The sequence below is a fragment of the Carica papaya genome, chromosome 2 (assembly GCF_054855325.1).
Source record: "Carica papaya isolate Zhongbai chromosome 2, ASM5485532v1, whole genome shotgun sequence".
In the NCBI taxonomy this organism is placed as follows: Eukaryota; Viridiplantae; Streptophyta; class Magnoliopsida; order Brassicales; family Caricaceae; genus Carica; species Carica papaya.
In genome coordinates this window covers 8,252,291-8,271,156 of record NC_142310.1, presented here as the reverse complement: position 1 = coordinate 8,271,156, position 18,866 = coordinate 8,252,291, and the positions used below count along the sequence as shown (strand labels likewise).

The following is an 18,866-nucleotide window of genomic DNA, read 5'->3' as shown; positions in this document are numbered from 1 at the left end:
GATATGTATTGTTATCCTGGTTCTTTCCTTCATAAATGATATTTGAAAACTTAAAGGTAAGGAATAAATATTTTCAAGTTAAATGAAATTATTTAAATCGAAAAGTAAACTCCATTGGTTATTTACGATTTCTACCAACTTTTGATTTTTCCGTATCGATAGTAAAGTGTTGACATTCATACTGAATTAATATAGCTCACTCCCTTATTATTAACAATTTCAGATTAAAACGATCAAGATCTGTATCCTGAACAGCAAGAAAGTTAGGAAAGAGATTGTCTCTTATTTTTTTCCAGTTACGCAGCTGAGGTTGATTGCATAGATTTTCAGTTTGCACTTTTTTTTTATATTTTTTTTAATTCTCATAATCTTATTGAACATTTAAATTAAATTATGTAAGGAATGTAACTCGAAATTCAAAATTATTTCCACAAACTAATAAATTTCAATATTATTATAAGTATTTACAAATAAACTATCGTCCAAACATACTTTTAGCCTCCAATTGCAAGATGCAAGTCGTTTTTCTTTTCTTTTTTTTTTAAAAAAAAGAAAATAATAATAAGATAAGCTTTATTAAACAGAGTAGTAGTTATGGTAGGACAAAAGAAAACAACCTATACAACCCTACCAAAAGTTACACAAGCTTGTATGATATGAAGAAAAGAAGCAAAATATGCCCAGAAACAAAAGCTGGATAATCACTTGTATTTAGTTTGGGTTCCTCATTTTGTGAAATTGTGAAATCAACTGAACGCAAATTGAAGTTTTACTTTTGTAATTAATATACTATTTATTTTTTTATTTATTATTATTATTATTATCTTATTTGTTTATCTTTATTATTTGTATTTTTATTATTTTTCATACCATTTTATTATTTTTTCCTCTTTATGGTGAAGAAAAAGATAATGAAAAAAGAAACAGAATGAAAGAAAGAAACAAGAGAGAAAAAAAAAACAAAAAAAAAAGAGGATTGGGTTCATAAAAGCCCACCCAGAATCCAACCAGCAGCCGAGCCGAAACGGAGAAAACCGCGCCGGCCCGCCCAGCCTCGTGCCCAAGCCCAACTCCAAAAGGTGTAAAAACGGCGCCGCTGCGCTTAAGGTTTTTGGCGGGCAGGATTGAAATGACGTCGTTTCGTTAACTCCATAAACGACGTCCTTTGTTTAAAACAAAAACCAGAAGCTCTGGCTTCTAGGGCTTCTGGCTTTTGAAAAGAAGAGGAGGAAGCAGGTTCTGTGGCAGCTGTGGAGAAGAAAGAAGCTGTCGACGCGCGAAGAAGAAAGCTAGAAAGAAAAGAGGGAGAAAGAAGCGTTCGGCCTAAGAGGGAGAAGAGTCGCGAGTGAAAATCAGAATTAAGAAGGGAGAAAAATCTGAGAGATTTGAGGAAAGTAGTGTTCAAAAGAGGAGAAACAGTGAAAAAGAAAATAAGTAGTACGTGAAGAAGAAAGCTAGAAAGAAAAGATTTGAACCCGTTTGTTTCGAATCCTCAGGTACAATGTTAATTCCTTCGAATGATTTATGTATAATGCCGGTAGGGTTTAAGTTAAGTATTAAAATTCTCTTTTCTCTCATGAATACATTACTCGTTTGAAGAAAATATATATTAAGCTGAAGACGTTGGCCAAACCTAATATGAACTCTCCTACTCCTAACAGCGAAGCTCTCTCCATGGCAAAGGGGAATCCCAAAACGTCCAAAAAGAAGACGAAGAGGAGCTTCAAAAAATCTGGCCCCGATGCCGTTGCCATGAAGCACAAAACATCCCAGCCCAACCCCTTCGAGACGATTTGGTCTAATCGCAAATTCGACATCCTCGGAAAGAAGAGAAAGGGCGAGGAGCGCCGCATCGGACTTGCTCGTTCTTGTGCCATTGAAAAGGTAATAATATTTCAGCAAGTTTTGCTTTTAATCTCATCGTCTGTGTGCGTCCATGTATTTTATGCATATTTTGATGTGATAGTTTTCCTTGAGGGCAGAGGAAGAAGACGTTGTTGAAGGAGTATGAGCAGAGCAACAAAGCCTCGGTGTTTGTGGATAAGCGAATTGGAGAGCGAAATGACGAGTTGGGGGAGTTCGATAAAGCTATTATGCGTTCGCAGCGAGAGCGTCAGGTTAGTTGAATTTTTTCCAAATCTGTTTAGTGCGATGGCTTAGTTGTCTTGGTTGGCTATAAAAAAAGTGAAGGAGAAGACTTGGTGGCTTAAAGTTAAACATTTTATGTTTTATTGTTCTGGCTCTTTTATTTATATACCTCAGTTTTGAATCATATTGATTAATATTATGTTTTCTTATCTCTGCTTTTTGGTTATGTAGTTGAAACTAGGGAAAAAGAACAAATACAACTTATCTGATGGAGAAGAGGAGGATTTTGAAGGTGTGGGTCTTGGGGACAGGGATGATTTTGACGCCAGTGTGCTGTCAGATGACGATATTGATGAGGATAGTGAAGCAGCTAAAACTAGTATGTATGCACTTGGATATTGGTTTCTATATCTACATTAGCTTCGTTATGTAGTGCTATGAAAAGAAAAATTAGCTTCATTGGTTTCTATGTAGAGCTATAATCTTAAAATAAAAGCTTCATTATATATACATGCCTCAATTGCTGAAAAACTAGTAAAGACATGTCATCTTAACTGCTGGTACTGGAACATAAACTTTAAGTCTACAACTTAAAAAGTAATTCTGTGGCTAATACTATGAAGGACTATAATATATCACTGCTCTAGTATATGTTGTCTATCAATATATATTGAGAACTATGAATAGCCTACTAAAATCTGCTTTGAAGCAATTTCTTCCAATGATGAATGGTTCCTTCACATTCTTATCCAATGGAAGTTTTAGATTCTCCTGATTAAAACTTGTCATTTATTTCTTTTATCTACAAACTACATTTACTTATGTAGCTTTTATTTTCGTTAGGCTAGGCATTAGGTGCATATTTATTTGTTGGCATATTTTATTGCTGCCTTCAATTTCTTTGGATGACAGCATTCCAGCTCACCAGTTTGATAACCAATTATTGGTTATGTCATGATTCTGACTGGTTGTGTTAGGAGTAGTGAAGTTTGATAGGTTGTGACTATATCAACAGCATCAATGATATCTCGTTATTTTCTTCCAGGCATGTCATCTGTCTTAAGGCAACTTAACGCGCATGGGTCACAGAATTCCTTGGAAACAGGTTTTGAAGGGGAGGAAAATGTGAGACCTAATCTGCTATTGCTTTTGGGTGATTCTGTCACTTATCCGATTATTATTTACTGCTCTTAGTAACTCAATGTTTTTCTTAATAACATGCAAATATAAGGTCTGAGTTATATATTTTGCTTGTAAACATAAATTTTATTTTGGCTTTTTCTTGATATTCGCTGTTTGATTTGTAAATAGTTTGCTTTCTTCTTTCAATTATCAGTTCTTCCTGAAAAATTCTGCTTCAACCTTTTCTTGGAAAGGATATTATTAATCTGTAGCCTGCAATGGTCCTTTGATTGGCGAACCATGTCACTTAGAAAGGGATCATAATTTCATATTTAATTTCCAGAGTGTCTTTTAATTCTAGTCTCAATATTAAAAGTTAATTTTATTTTAATATTTTCCTGCCACATTCCTTTTAGTATTTTGTGGTACTCCAAATTTAATACCAAAGAATTGTATATATAAGGACTTTGCTGGAATCCGAGGGTGAAAATGAGTGAGAAACGGATAGTTCTTAATGATAGGGGGAACAATCAAATATGTCAGTTTCATTTGTTCCTTATCTGTTTACCAGAAAAAGAAACATATATTCATATAAAAAGCACCAAGGGTTGATTCCATGTAGACAGTACAAAATGTTGCATCATGAAGAATATACACACAAACAGGTATAAAGGTCTCCTATCTTTCTGACACTAAAACTAGGATGACCAAAAACAAAACATGCTAAAGGTATGAATCTGATTATGATTATTTAAAAAGGATCAGAGACACCTTTTAGAGCTCTATGGTTTCTTTCACCTAGAAGATAGTCAAAAGGGTAGTGAAAGATTTTCTTTTTTTCCTTCGACCAGATACCACCCAAAGCGCCAAATTCAGCTGCCCCTGCATCCCAAACTGCTCATCTGATTGAGTGATCAGTGCATTTTTTTTAACTTTCCTTTTCCCCCTGGCTGTGCTGGAAAGGTTTCCTAAATTGTACTACTGGAAATTATGTCAGAGCTAGGGAAAATTGTTGAAGAAGTTTTCTGTCTTTTTTATGCTGGGATATTTATACATGTAATGCATCAAACCTTAATTAAAGCTTGTTTTCTTCACTGCAGAAACAGAAAACCAAAAAAGAAGTAATGGAAGAGATTATCATGAAGAGTAAACTTGGAAAGGTGGGAATCCATTTTGTAATATTGAGACTAGAACTTTTCTATATGATTTTTCCTTAGGTTTGATTTATTTATATTCATTTTTTTATCAGATGGAAAAAGCAAAAAAGAAGGAAGAAAATGAACAGTTGATGGATGAATTGGATAAAAGTTTCACGTCTTTAGTGCAGTCTAAAGTGCTATTATCATTGACTGAACCAGGCAAGATGAGTGCGTTAAAAGCTCTTGTGAACAAGGTCACACCTAATGAAGATGTGAAGAAGGATGAGTTACCTGTCACTCAGAGAACGGAAAATTTTAAGCAGGTATAGATTTGTGGTGGTCTTGAGTCCTAAAATATCCTCAGTTATATATCTTCTAAAGTTCTTTTATGATTTTCTATGGAAAGATATCCCTATAGCTGCTTTAGCATGCCTTGTTTTCTTCTGTTTAGAGGATGCTTCTAAGGAGAATTTCTATGTTGTTGCTTCTACTTCTGAAAATGAAGGTTTCCTATGTTTGTTACAGTTGAAAGCTTAGTTATCTGTGTAGTTTATTGTTCTTGTAATACTTTCACTTTTTAATCTTGTTTGAACATCAGAAATATAGCCTGTTGCTTTATCTGGCAGGAACAACCTGATTCTTATGACAAACTTGTCAGAGAGATGGCACTGGATATGCGTGCTCGCCCATCAGACAGGACAAAGACTCCTGAAGAAATTGCCCAGGAGGAGAGAGAAAGATTAGAAAAATTAGAGGTATGTTTATTTCAGTCAAAATTATGTGTTTTCTGATGGTGGATTAGTTAGTACATGTGGAGGCTTACTATGGTTTAGATCTTTCTGACTTCTGCTCTACCAAAATATCTGTCAATTGAGTCCTTTTTCGTTAAAGAATCTGTCAATTAGGCTGTATCTAAGCTTTTAGTATGTCTAATATGAATTTACTCGCATAGATAAACTTAACTTTGACAATGTGGGTCTTCATAATGCACATATTCTTCCAACAAAATCATCTAAAGAAATTGGAATGACTTGTAATTTAAAAAATGAGGATATAAATGTGGAATGGGTCGTATTTTACCATAGAACTTTCTTCTCCCTTTTTTTTTTCTTTTATCGGTTTTTTTTTTTTTTTTTTGTTTTGAGGAGGGGAGGGGGGGGTGTCGGTAGAGGTAACATATTGCACACAAATGCTTAAAATTATTCCACTCCCATCAATTTCAGGAAGAACGTAAGAAGCGGATGCATGCACCTGATGACTTCAGTGATGAGGATGATGAAAATATTGAGAAACAGTCTGCCCAGAAGCCAAGGATAATTTCTGGGGATGATCTTGGTGATTCTTTTACACTTGAAGAAGAGACCGGGACTAAAAAGGGCTGGGTTGATGAAATACTGGAAAGAGATGTGGAAAATTCTGAGAGTGAAGATGATGATGGTTCTTCTGACAATTCAAGAAGTTCTGATGGTGACGGTGAGAATGAAGGATCTGAAGATAGTGCTGATGAACAGGAAAGAACTTTTTCTTTGAAGGATTGGGAACAAAGTGATGATGATGATGATGTAGGTACAAAATTGGAAGATGAAGAAGAAGAAGAGGATCATGATGATGATAATGCTGATGAAGAGGAGAAAGATCTGGAGCCAAGAGTTCATAAGAGGTTAAAGACTAATGATGCTGCTGAAACTGGAAAAGAAGCTGTAAAATCTTTGGGTGAGAGGGACAAGAAAAAAATTAATGAACATCCAACGGACATTCCTTTCCTTATTGATGCTCCAAAGAGCTTGGAAGAACTGTATGCATTGATTGAAAATTGTTCTAATGCCAATGTTATTTTGGTGATCAATCGAATTCGCGTAAGCAATGCAATTAAGCTTGCTGCAGAAAATCGGAAGAAAATGCAGGTATTGGTACTCTCTATTTCTCTCTAGTTTGTCTGGTTGCTAAATTGTTGCTGATAAATTATGGCATAAAGAAAAGGCAATCGACTGAGTCATATTTCCAAATTGGGTTACCTTACTGGACAGGATGCAGCGCATTAAGCTTCCATTCAACTAAGTGTCGTTGGGAAAAATTGAATCCTTAAAAATGCTATTTGAGTAACCTTGAATTTTGAGTATGCAAAGCCTGCTGTAGAAGGATTTTATTTCTTAATCATTGTTTCTTAATGAAAGCAATTTGTCCCCATGGTTCCAGGTATTTTATGGTGTGCTATTGCAGTATTTTGCTGTTTCAGCAAATAAAATGCCCTTGAATTTTGAGTTGTTGAATTTGCTGGTCAAGCCATTAATGGAGATGAGTATGGAGATCCCATATTTTGCTGCAATATGTGCTCGTCAGAGACTTTTGTTGACTCGAACACAATTCTGTGAGGCTATCAAGAACCCAGGTTTGCAGTAACTTTGATCTCAGAATTGCTGGGTCTTTTTAACTATAATTTTTCTACTTACTGTTGCTTCGTTACTAACCAGATGTTTGGATGCAGATAATGGATGTTGGCCATCCTTGAAGACTCTGTTTCTCTTGAGACTGTGGTCCATGATTTTTCCATGCTCTGATTTCCGTCATGTTGTCATGACCCCAGCAATAACTTTGATGTGTGAATATTTAATGCGATGTCCCATCTTATCTGGCAGGGATATTGCTATTGGTTCTTTCCTATGTTCAATGCTTCTCTCAGTACGTCTCTTAATAACCACCATTTTCAGCTTCTATTTTCTTTTTTATTCTGTAATTAATTAATAAGAAGTGCCTAAAGTGCATTTGGAGCATATTTCTTTGACTTGACAATCATTATGTGACAGACTTTCAAGTAATAGTGCTGGAACTTGTCATAACACTCCTATTATTTCTTGGTGGGGTTAGAACCCCCATTAGTGAACTCCTTATAAGTGTATTTATGGGAGCAATTCTTTTTGTTTAGAGAATATTGTGAACTGACCTATATTTCAATCTGAGAGAATTTACTATAAAACAAAAATAATTGAGTTCCTATATTTGTTACATTTTATTCTTGACTTCGCATTTGCCCATTGCTAATGTAAGTTGTATATGGTTTAGATTACTAAACAATCTAAGAAGTTCTGTCCAGAGGCTATATTGTTTCTCCGAACTCTGTTGATGGCAGCTACAAACAGAAAAGCAGCATCAAATCAGGAATCTGAGGTTTGTTACTCCTTGAAGACTTAAACAAGTCTATAAAAAAGAAAGAGAAAAACAAATAGGTGACAGAGACAGATAGATATCTCTTACAGATGAAATAAGTAAAAGGACCTGGCTATATTCTTTAAGTGCTGTTGACCCACCAGTTCTGGTAGTAAGGGAGTATTAAACATATTACACCAGAAACAAGTTAAAAGACAATAATAAAATATGAAAACAAGAGTTAAAATTACTATGTCCATTGCTTATTTTTCCTTGCCTATTTCAAATACATTGCTATTCATAATGTTATTATATGGCAGTTTTATCATCTTATGGAGTTAAGAGCCCTAAGGCCCTTGCTGTGCATACATGGCCATGTAGATGACATTAGTCCTTTGAATTTCTTGGTGGTGATGGATATGTCGGAGGACTCCCCTTTTTTCAGCTCTGATAATTTCAGGTTAGAGCCTGTCCCTTTTCCATGATAACATTGATTGATGAGGTTTCGAGTCTTGCACTCTTATTCTGTACCAAATGGACGAGGACTTGCTATTTCCTGTGGCTCTCTCTGAAGGTTTTTGTAGTATCTAACACTTTTTTTTGAAGTAGTATCTGTAGTATCTAACATGTAAGGTCTATAATGAGATTTTGTCAACAAGTCAAATAGATCATAGCTAATGGAGCTTCTTCGTGTTGTATTTGCTCCTACAAATACTAGAGTGTTTGTTGCTACAAATCTAGTATGTATCCTATTTCAAGATTACCTTACTCTTGTAACTACTGAATTTTGTGCTCAGGGCTAGCATGCTACTAACCGTAATTGAAACTCTGCGAGGGTTTGCTGAAACATATGAAGGATTGAGTTCCTTTCCTGAAATCTTCTTGCCAATTTCAACTTTGTTACTTGAAGTGACACAACAGGAGAACATGCCACAAACACTCCAAGTTAAACTTAAGGACGTTGCTCAACTTATCGAGAAAAAAGCTGGCGAACATCACATGTTACGGCAACCACTTCAGATGCGGAAGCAAAAGCCAGTGCCTATCAAATTAGTTAATCCTAAATTTGAAGAGAAGTAACTCTTTCTCATCTAATTTCATCATAGTGGTGTTGAGCTACTGGTTTATAGACTTGATGGGTTGCTTAGCAATTATTTTATTTTGCAGCTTTGTTAAGGGTAGAGATTATGATCCAGATCGTGAACGAGCAGAGGCAAGAAAGTTGAAGAAACTGATTAAAAAGGAGGCTAAAGGTGCAGCTCGTGAGTTGCGCAAGGACAATTATTTCCTATATGAGGTAAAAGAAAGAGAAAAAAGCAAACATGAGGAAGAAAGAGCAGAAAAATATGGAAAAGCTCTTGCTTTCCTCCAAGAACAGGAACATGGTTTCAAATCTGGGCAATTGGGAAAAGGCAGGAAAAGGAGGAAATGAAATTGAAGTATCGTGTCTGGTTAGGTTTGCTTCTAGTGTGGTATTCCTTGAATGGTGGAAGGTAAATAGGCAGATATATAATTAAGTTTAGATGCCTTTATTTTTTCTTTTTCTGTGCATGATAAATCCTCTCTATGACATGCATAATTATAATCTTTTGGATGTGAAAACAGTGGAGTTGCTAGGATGGCTAATACTTTGCTTCCTTTCCATTTCTCTCAGTGGCAAGGCAAATAGTAGAAATTACCAACCACCAGCCATCCGTGTAGAATTTTTTCGGGGCAAATTTTGTTCGAGCTTTTATTCCCTAAAGATCCCTTGTCTCTGTTATTCTAATCTTACACGCCAAAATTTGAGTTCATCTATATGTATATATATATTTTTGTTATATTTGTGTTCGGATTGAGCACGTTTTATTCTTATTTAATATTTTGATCTGAGTTATTTGTAGAAATTAATTATAATTTACATATTTAATATGTAATTGATTTGACTCCACTAAAATGTTATCTTTCTAAGAGAAGTGAATGTTTTTATTTTGCTTGTTTTATGAAATGACGGAAGTACTACTAATATTGAGTTTAGGATGTTCTATGGTACAATTTGCTACCAGTACCGCAGTTGATACAAGCGCGCACGCATGTGTATATATATATATATATATATGTGTGTGTGCGCGCGTGCGTGTGTATATGTACACAAAAATGTATATATACGTGTTCACATTATTTGGATCCTCGTGCCGCAATTGGTTAGTGTTAATTACAGCCAATTCCGGCGCTTTATATGATTCAGGTTTTGAAAGGTCTCAATTAAGGGATTTTCAACATTTTACATCCAATTTGTGATAACAATAAAAAATTATAATTTTTTTATAAAAATAATGGAATTGTATACATTAACGTATTGTCTAAATAAATAAATAAGTAGTAATTTAGTTTTTTGGTAAGATAACTAGAAATTGTTGTTTAAAAGAAAAAGACTCACTATTAGACACTAAAAATTTAAAGCGTTCAAAAATGGCTTTTAGACCGCTGCACTACGAAAATTTTTCCAAATTAAATCTATATATTCAAAATAACTTTTGGACTGCTTTATTCTCAGAGATCTCCAAATCAGATGACAACAAATATTAAAAATCTACGTATTCAAAACCATCATTGTCCGGCTTTCCAAACTTCAAATTTTCAAAACCAATATCGAAAATGACTACAAAGAACTACAAAAAGCCACTATCGAGGGTCGGCAACGAGACCCAATAAACAATAAAGCAAAACTAGGCTGAGAAAACCAGCCCAACATAAGTTCGTGCGTTTATTATTTTATTTAAAGAAAAAATTTGTGCGCTTCCAACATTCAAGACTAGGTAGAGCTCCAAACATCATCATTCTCTTTGGGAATATAAACAACTGCTCTCTACAAAGTATCTACCAACCACGAGTTGATACTCCCTAATGGAACTTACGCCACTTGGAAAGCTATGAAACCATTACATCACAAAAACCAAAAGAATTGCTAGGGCACACAACTGACTAAAAAAGTGCTCAAAATAAAACCGCTATTCTGTATACTAGCAAAAATTTGGCCGTTTCGTTGGCACCTCAGTAGCATGAAGTTGATAAAAATTTCTCCTTCATGCGAGAAACAAGCTTAAATTTTTCCTCAGCCTCAACCTGCTGTCGAATGTCTGTCCTTGATGCTCGGTCAGGATGAAATTTTAGCAAAGCTCGTTTGTAAGCAGCATGCACCTGAAACAACCATTAGCACAATTGAAAACTACACCATTAAAAAGTACGTAAAAATATGAAGAGTATGGGAGAACAAGTTAACCATCTGTTGACTATTTTCCCATTTCCTCGTGGCAAGAAAGTTCACCTCTCTCAGGTAGAATGATACATGTATATATGTGTGTGTGTGTGTGTGTGTGTGTGTGTGCTCATAAACAATTAACCAACTCACTGACATGATTTTGCAAGTAACTGACCTCATTTGACAAGGGATGAAAACCACCTCCCACATGGATGCCTAAGCCTCGTAGTAATGAAGCCATATCAATGCAAGTCATTTCCAACTTGTTAAGCTCCTTCAAGACTTCAACACGAAATTGCTCTTTTAACGACATTTTCTCCTCATCCTGAATTTTCCCCCATTTCCAGATGGGAATGGAAAAAATTAATAACTAAATTATTTTTTATAAACCTAAACAATATCCAGCTAAATATTACGACTAGACATATTAGCAAGTTTTAGTTAATTTTTGCTAATTTAATAAGTGGAGTGGGAAAAGGAAAAAAAAAACTAAATACTTTAGCTTAAAAAAGTAAAGGAATATGAGACATCACACCTTCTTTTGTGTCTCTCTCATTTCCTCCACTCTTTCCTTTTGTCTTCTTGCCATGTCCAAAACACGCATACTTTCAGCTTTTCTCCTCTTCCGCAATCTCTGAGCCTCTTCTGCCTGTAAAGGGCAAAAAAAAAGCTCAAGCGAGGCCCAAAAGACAAACAAATAACGATATGTAACGTGCACATGAAAACAAAAAGGAAAAAAAAAAACTCCGATCGTTTATAACACTAACTGTTAATTGTACCAGATCCTACTTATTTGAATTACATTCCAGCATGCAATGGCCAATTTCTCACCTTATATCATTTTTTAAAACATTTAATTAATAATCATTAGAAGGACATTTCACTAAACTTTGTTCTGTATCCTTTACACAATCCAAATGCTAGAATAATCATTAGAATATAAATACAATGGGAATGACTTATAAATGGCTCTTGATTCTTATAGATTCTTCATAGTCACTTATAAAATAGACCATAGTGGACAGGAAACTGAAAGACAGTAATTCATATAAGACATCATTGCTAACATAGTAAACCATGCTTTAGTGCATGTAAGTAAGCTAACTGATCTTATTATACCTGGCGTACAAATGATAGTAAGAAAAAGCCATCTTCAAGGAGAACAATTCATAAGTTTGGTAGGACAGTCTACAAGTTACTATAGATAGCTATCAAACCAAATCCTTATGAAAATGACCAAGGACTTTAACCAAACCTGGATTTGCAGCTGTCTCTGCCTAGATGCCCATTCTTCTTCCACAGCTCTCTTGTACTCATCAGTCTCCTTGAGCTTTTCTCGGTCATTGATTATATCTCCTTCTGCAGAAGAGGGGGTAGCACCAGTTGGAATGCATAATTGACCCCTATCATCATATGGATTACCAGCAGATGTCGAAGGAGTAATCAACAATTCTTGCTCTTCCTCTAAATGTGGCATGCCTTGCTTGCTCTGGGCATTGGACAAAGACATTCCATCAAAATATGTTTGATTCATATCACTATAACTAGATTTCTTATTTTTTCAATCTGACACACAATACAATGACCTATTATAAAAGAAAGATTCTTCAAAGGTAGCTCTAACCTTCTTCATGGAAGCATATAAGCCATCTTTTCCATGTAAACCATCAGAAGATTGAGGATCACATGCCAAAGGTCCTCCAGATACTCTTTTCCCTCTCCCTTTAAAACCAGTTCCTTGTTCAGATTCTTTCAGATGGATATTGCGAAAAATGGTTGCAGGGGTTTCATCTTTCCTCTTGAGAACTTTTTCATGATCAGCATGTCTTTCAGAAGGACACTTGCCATTGCACATCGAAGCATTTGCATTCTGAACACCAGTATATTGGCTATCAGCATGCATTTTTCCCATAGCATTTTTCTCCTTATCCATAAACCAAAATTTTGTATTATACTCTTTATCACTCCGTTGTCCTCCGTAAGACCAAACTGATGGCTGTTGATAGCTTGCTTTATTATAAAAAGCAGCACCACCATGGGAATATTCATTAGATGTCTCTTCTCTGTATTGAGCACTCTGCTTGCATTGTGAAGATGGAGTTCTCACTGTTGAATCTGATCTTAACCCAGGATAACTTTCACCGTTTAATTTCTGAGAAGTTCCCACAAAGACACTCTCCATTTCAGGACTGAATGACACTTCAGCCAAGTCACCATTACCAGTTGCAGGGAAAGCAGATGCACTTCCCATCTGGACGTTGCCATTGCTTGAATCAGAGCAAACAGATGGGGTCCTATTATCTTCTGCAACATTTCCATTAGTACCATTATGGGAGCCAGAAGGACTAGCCTCATCCTCGAAACCAGAGTTACATTTCCTCCTCATAGAAGCTTTTTCCCACTGTTCACGAAGTTTTCCGAGAGAACCCTCCATAAGTTCACAATCAGAACAATCACTTCCTGAAGAACCGCTCTCTGACTCCGAATTTAAACCATAGTGGTTTTGTAGGTTTCTTGAGGGAGCAGTTCTAGAGTAAGTCTGTTTGCACCTTGAGAAATTGAATGCAGGTTTCTTTTCGTGGACAACTTGGCATTCATCATCAGTTGAGTCCACAGATTTCCACATATATTCAGCAGCATGACAACTTCTACTTGAGGAGGCATCACTATCCAAGTCACCACCACAGTCAGCCATGTCAATACAAGGTTCATCCATGTTAGTTGTTTCATCATCGTCAATGCTAATAATGCCCCGCAATGGAAATTTTTCTCTTCGTCTCAATACACTAGAACCTTCAAAATTTTGTCTTAAAGAATCAGGAGCATCAATAATGACAACATCATCCAATTCATCACTGTCAATGTCAATAGGGACATTATTATCATTATTTCCTTTTACATTACAACTCTTTGGAACTCTTTTCCCAGAACAAGCTCTAAGTTGAAAATCTTCTCTCATGATTCCGTCCCCACCTGTTTACTTCTGCATTTTGAATGACAAGTATCAAAAGAGAAATTGAGTAATCAATAAAGGTAAGTTTTACCACCACAAAAGTTAAATATCAAATGACAACCTAGTATACAAACGAATCCCAGAAATAAATAATAATGAAAATAACAATGACAACTTGCACGTTATCAAGAGAATTTCAAAACACTCCTTTCTTGCAATGAGCACAGAATATCCTAGTCCTAGCAAGAAGGAAGTGAAAATTCACTCGAAGTTTGATCTCTCATTCCCCTGATAATAAATAAATAGTATATAAACCTCTTAGACATCATAAATTAAGATTAACTTGCCTACTTAGGATTTGGGGGAAGAAAAATCCAAACCAGGGATCTTAGACATCATATCAAAAAAGTTTTAAGGATTTCACTTAAAGGTTTGGTTACATTACCCAACCGACAAATTATTAATCTCTCAAAATGTTTTATGAAATAACTAAAATCTATCCCAAAAATTGAAATTACAAAAATATCTATGATGCTTCCAAAAGTAACCATTACCACATAGGATTCATCTGAAAAATAGTAATACTAATAGAATACTAAGAAATAGGACAGCTAAATACTAAGAAAAATAAAATCCTCTTTTTTAAATAATAAATATAAAATTATAAAGTTACTAAAACTATAATAATACCTTAGAGTTGTACATAATTTTATAATTTAATAGTACTATAATTTTAATCTATTTAGACAATATAGAGCTAATCTATTCCGCATCATTCTCTACTAGTTGTATTAAACTCGTCCATGAGTATTAAAGTGGCCAATGATGTAAAACATTGGTCATCGAACTTCGCCATGAAAACTTCACTTATAATTTTATAATTTAATAGTATTATAATTTTTAACCTATTTAGATAATATAGTGCTAATTTATTCTGCATCATTCTCTACTAGTTGTATAAAACTCATCCACGAGTATTAAAGTGCAACTGACATAAAACATTGATCTTCAAACTTCCTCATGAAAACTTCTCTGTGCTTGACGATTCTTTTCAGTGACAATATAATTGAAGCATATAAATGTTTAAGAAAATGAAATCCTGATGGTAGTATGAGATCAACATATTGACCAATTTGTGCTTCAACTTAATCCTTGAGCTGAACATCAATAGATTCTTTATTTGGCTTACTTCTACCTAGCACTAAACTTCCATAAAACTCTCCTTAGGTAGTGAAAGGTCTCGAGGATTTTTTTTCCTTTCTCAACTTCAACGAGCTCCTGCTCTTTACCTTAGTCATCGACTTTAGGCATTTTGGACATTTGTATTTACTTATCTAGTTTGTACTCAGATTCTAAAATTACATTCTTTATGCCAGGCACAAAGTGATAATATTTCTAGTCTCATCGTGCGGAGCATATCAATTACAAAGCCATGCTCGACCTAAAAGAATATGTATGAATATTAATGGAACAACGTTGCACAAGATTGAATTGCTATGATAGGTACCATGATGAATAGAAACAAGACCTTGATGAGTCACCAAAATAACTTTTATCATCCTACCAAACTAGTCCATATGGTTGGGGATGCAATTGCAGATAGATTGAGTCACTCAATTGTAAAGATTGGAACAAGGTTCTTGCAACAATCCTCATGAATGAAAACTTTCTAACTTTTATTTCCGCAATGGGCTAGCGAAATTGGAGAATGTTTCCAATTTTCCTTCACTTTACACAACATTTGTAAAGATGATTGCAAAAAGAAAAAAGAAAAAAAAAGGAACAGGCAAAAAACCCTGGGAATTGTGTAGAATTACCTGAAAATAAATCTACTAAGTGAAAACCATTATGAGTAAACCAATCTGGTCAAACCTAGTTAAAAAGTCAAAACAGAGCACATTTTACAATGCCCACACAAAGATTGTGCACCCTGTCCATGCACCGGGCACAGTCACCAAAGGGAGTAGAGGTTCCAATAGTAGAATTGACTTGTGAGGGTGGTTGCAAATCAGGTGGTAGTGTGAGATACAGTTACAGAGAAAGATGAGAGAGTGAGGCAGTGGCTGAAGAACCTGCAGTGGTGGCATAATTTCTCGCAACGGGGCTTTCGAGTTTTGCTGATTGGGCTCTTTTGATGCTGGTAGTAGGGGCAGTGTCACTCACTGCCTGATTGTGGCTAGTGAACAATGGGAGCGGTTTTAGGTTTTCTGTATATACAATTTTCATTTGTTGTGGGGGCTTTAGATGGTGAAGCTGTTTGGATCTGGAGTTTTAAGGTTTTGGATGTAGTATTGTTTTAACCTTGATACCAACTGATATAATGCAAATTAGGATTAATTTTCCTACCAAGGGATTTACTGACGGAAAAAAAAAAGCTACACATGGCCCCTAGAGTTTCAGAGGACAATATATCTAAAAAGTCTTAAATAAATGGCAAGAAATTGAAAAACTTAAAATATTTCATTAAATGACATACTTCTGTCCTAAAAAGTGAAATTACGAAGATATTTATGATACTTTCTAAGTAAGCATGTACCAAATAGGATCAAACAAAGTAAAACTAGTACTAACAAACATAAGAAATAATACTGCAAATACGAGTAGGAAAACTTAGTAAAAATAAGAATAAAATGTTAGTTACTAAACTATAAAAATAGACTCCTAAATAATACAGTAATTTTATACTTAATAGATTTATGATTTATGATTTATAATTTATTAATCAAATTTTGAGCTAATAAATTCTTTGCAATTGTCATGACCAAGGCGATGGCAAGGCACCCCAAAAATTAAAGTAATTGATGATACCTAACAATGTTGAAATGAAATCACCACTAACTCTATGAGAGACAGGTCCATACGCATATAGACGATACTATTCATAATTGCATTCTAAGTTCGTGAATGAACTAGGATGGAAAGTGTGAGACACCCATCCTAGTGGTAGAGGCTAATCATATTAATACTTTTGTGTATTTGTGGTTGCCTCCTAATTACACTTCATCTACGCATGTGGTGTCCACACTAAATCCAATAAAAAGGTATCAAATGTCAATATTTACAAAACAAGACAGGAAAAAGGAGAACCAAATACAACCAGCTAAAAATAGAATTAAAAAAGGGGTTGATCTCCTAGTCTTTGCATCTCACAGCTCCTATTCCTCCATGAAACTTCCATGATCAATGAGTTAGTTCAGAAATTGCTCAAAAAATCCCATGTTAAAAGGAAAAAGGAAAAAAAAATTAGAAAATTCATAAGATAATTGTTCGGTTAATCTAAACTCAACACTTTAACTATAGCCTTAACCGAAGGTGCAAACCAACTGTAAAACCAAAAGACTCAAATTTACAGTATTACATATCACTTGCTGTTAAATAAGAACTAAGCAAATTTTAATGAAAAAAATAAATAAGCATATGGGTAATTAACGTATTGCAACCCAAAATAAAAAATTCTAACAAAATGTGCACTGATTCTGAAAATCTTAAACCACACTCAATTACTCCAAACCATCTAAGCAATAATTATTCAACTTCAATATAAAATATATTAATTTGGAAGCTATTCACATGTATCAAATATAAATTTCATTCCTTCTTCCCGATGAGGAAAAAGAATTTAGATACAGCATGAATGAATGGAAATAACCCAACAGACGTGCATATCCAATATCTTGCATTTCATAATATATCACGTGGATCAAATATCAAGCATTTTCTCCAACATTGTTCAACTAAAACCCAAAAATACTGTCTTTATGTCGCAAATAACCTCATGAACAATCTCAACTTACATTTTTCTCAAAACCAGTCATAGGAATCAAATGCATACAGTTTCACCACCATGCAATCAAATATCCGAAGTCACTTTATGGTAAGAGTGATTACATGAAATAGCAAGTAAATGCTCACCTATATAAGATCAGCTTCCAACCAGATGACTCAATCAATCCAGTGTTGAAAGTTCTTCTCTTCAGCTCTTTATCCAAGCTTCTCTTTTTTCTGGAATCTGAGAGAATCAGAAGTTTCATCCGATTTCCAGAGGCTTCTGGAAAGCTGATCCACCTTCCCTTTCTCCTTCTTTCCTCTGCTGCTCTTTCTCTCCAATGCTTCTCCTAAGTCTCGACTCTTCCCCTTGTCTTCTCCAACAGAACCAGGTAGGATTCGTGCTCTCTCTCAATCTCCTCTCTAATAAAACCAGTGCGCCCCCCCTCCCCCCAATTCTTCTGCCCTTTCCTTTAGTCCTTATCAGAGAATCAGCCCGTCTCCTCTCTCGGCCCTCTAATCCCCTACTTCGTCGCTCTCAGTTCCAGAGCCTCTTCCTCGGCCTCTGTCACCTGATTTAATGTGATTTTGACGTTTCCTCAACTACAAACCCTAATAGAGATGGTCATCCAAACTTAACAAATTAAAAAGGAAATTCGAAAATCTGTCTTTTACCAAAAAGGGAAGAGCATAATTCACCATAAGAAGAAAAACCATAATCTTCCGCGAACAACTATCAAACCCTAATTCTAATCGTAGAATCAACCAGTGAGAAATGAAAAAGAAAGTAAAGCAAAAGAAAACATAACAACACAACACAATTCATGCAAACTATAACAAGAACCTATAAGTCATCTCCCAAATATCAAATACAGAATAGAAACTGGGAAGACTAGAATTACCTCTCCACCAAAAATTTCTCAATTCAATCAAAGAAAGTAAACAGGGCGAGGCATTGGTGGCGCAAGTGAGGGGTATTTCGAAACTTTGATTTTGAAATACTAAATTTTGGTACAACAGGAAACATATAATTCGTAAATTAACAAAACAAATTAAAATACAGAGGGATAGGAAACCGGTGAATGTGAACGTGATTGCACAGACGACGAATCAAGGAGTAGAACGGGAAACGCGGATTATTGGTCCGTGATTCGTCATGGGTCAACGTTGTAGTAGGCTGTAAATGTAAGCATAGAGAGAGTAGTGGTAGTATTGGGAGAAAAAATATAGTAATACGCGAAGTTTGGCTTCTACAGTTTCTAAGCTTCATCTGTCAACATGTTAGTGTCAACAATTTTTGTTCCAATTTACTTAAATGCCCTTCTAAACTGCCACGGGTCTTGTGGACCGGTTAAATCCAGAAGCTTCTGCCCCGACCCGACGAACGATATACGTAGACTACACAAGGCAATAT

The 18,866-nt window shown here is 35.2% G+C and overlaps 2 protein-coding genes across 5 annotated transcripts; one reads left to right on the top strand and one right to left on the bottom strand.

Annotated features, from left to right (window-relative positions):
* The first annotated feature begins 1,175 nt into the window (after positions 1-1,175).
* LOC110824067 (nucleolar-like protein) lies at positions 1,176-9,429 on the top strand. Of its 3 annotated transcripts, XM_022054590.2 has the most exons (16): positions 1,176-1,496; positions 1,662-1,884; positions 1,983-2,117; positions 2,320-2,467; positions 3,134-3,213; positions 4,311-4,370; positions 4,460-4,672; positions 4,976-5,104; positions 5,573-6,253; positions 6,546-6,738; positions 6,835-7,028; positions 7,410-7,514; positions 7,814-7,953; positions 8,291-8,569; positions 8,661-8,986; positions 9,148-9,429. In XM_022054590.2, the coding sequence occupies exons 2-15, from the start codon at positions 1,675-1,677 to the stop codon at positions 8,923-8,925; spliced, it is 2,832 nt and encodes a 943-aa protein (XP_021910282.1). In that variant the 5' UTR covers positions 1,176-1,496; positions 1,662-1,674; the 3' UTR covers positions 8,926-8,986; positions 9,148-9,429. The 3 variants fall into 3 exon arrangements, with proteins under 3 accessions (XP_021910282.1, XP_021910283.1, XP_088069272.1); XM_022054591.2 differs by lacking the exon at positions 1,176-1,496 and having other exon boundaries at positions 1,745-1,884; positions 1,967-2,117; XM_088213146.1 differs by lacking the exons at positions 1,176-1,496; positions 1,662-1,884 and having other exon boundaries at positions 2,320-2,471.
* A 762-nt stretch (positions 9,430-10,191) lies between these two features.
* On the bottom strand, positions 10,192-18,703 carry LOC110823996 (Chaperone DnaJ-domain superfamily protein). Of its 2 annotated transcripts, XM_088213145.1 has the most exons (7): positions 18,355-18,703; positions 17,600-18,064; positions 12,359-13,717; positions 11,990-12,223; positions 11,270-11,383; positions 10,910-11,059; positions 10,192-10,673 (listed from the first exon to the last, which is right to left on the bottom strand). In XM_088213145.1, the coding sequence occupies exons 3-7, from the start codon at positions 13,691-13,693 to the stop codon at positions 10,527-10,529; spliced, it is 1,980 nt and encodes a 659-aa protein (XP_088069271.1). In that variant the 5' UTR covers positions 13,694-13,717; positions 17,600-18,064; positions 18,355-18,703; the 3' UTR covers positions 10,192-10,526. The 2 variants fall into 2 exon arrangements, with proteins under 2 accessions (XP_088069271.1, XP_088069269.1); XM_088213143.1 differs by having other exon boundaries at positions 17,600-18,703.
* Positions 18,704-18,866: the final 163 nt, after the last annotated feature.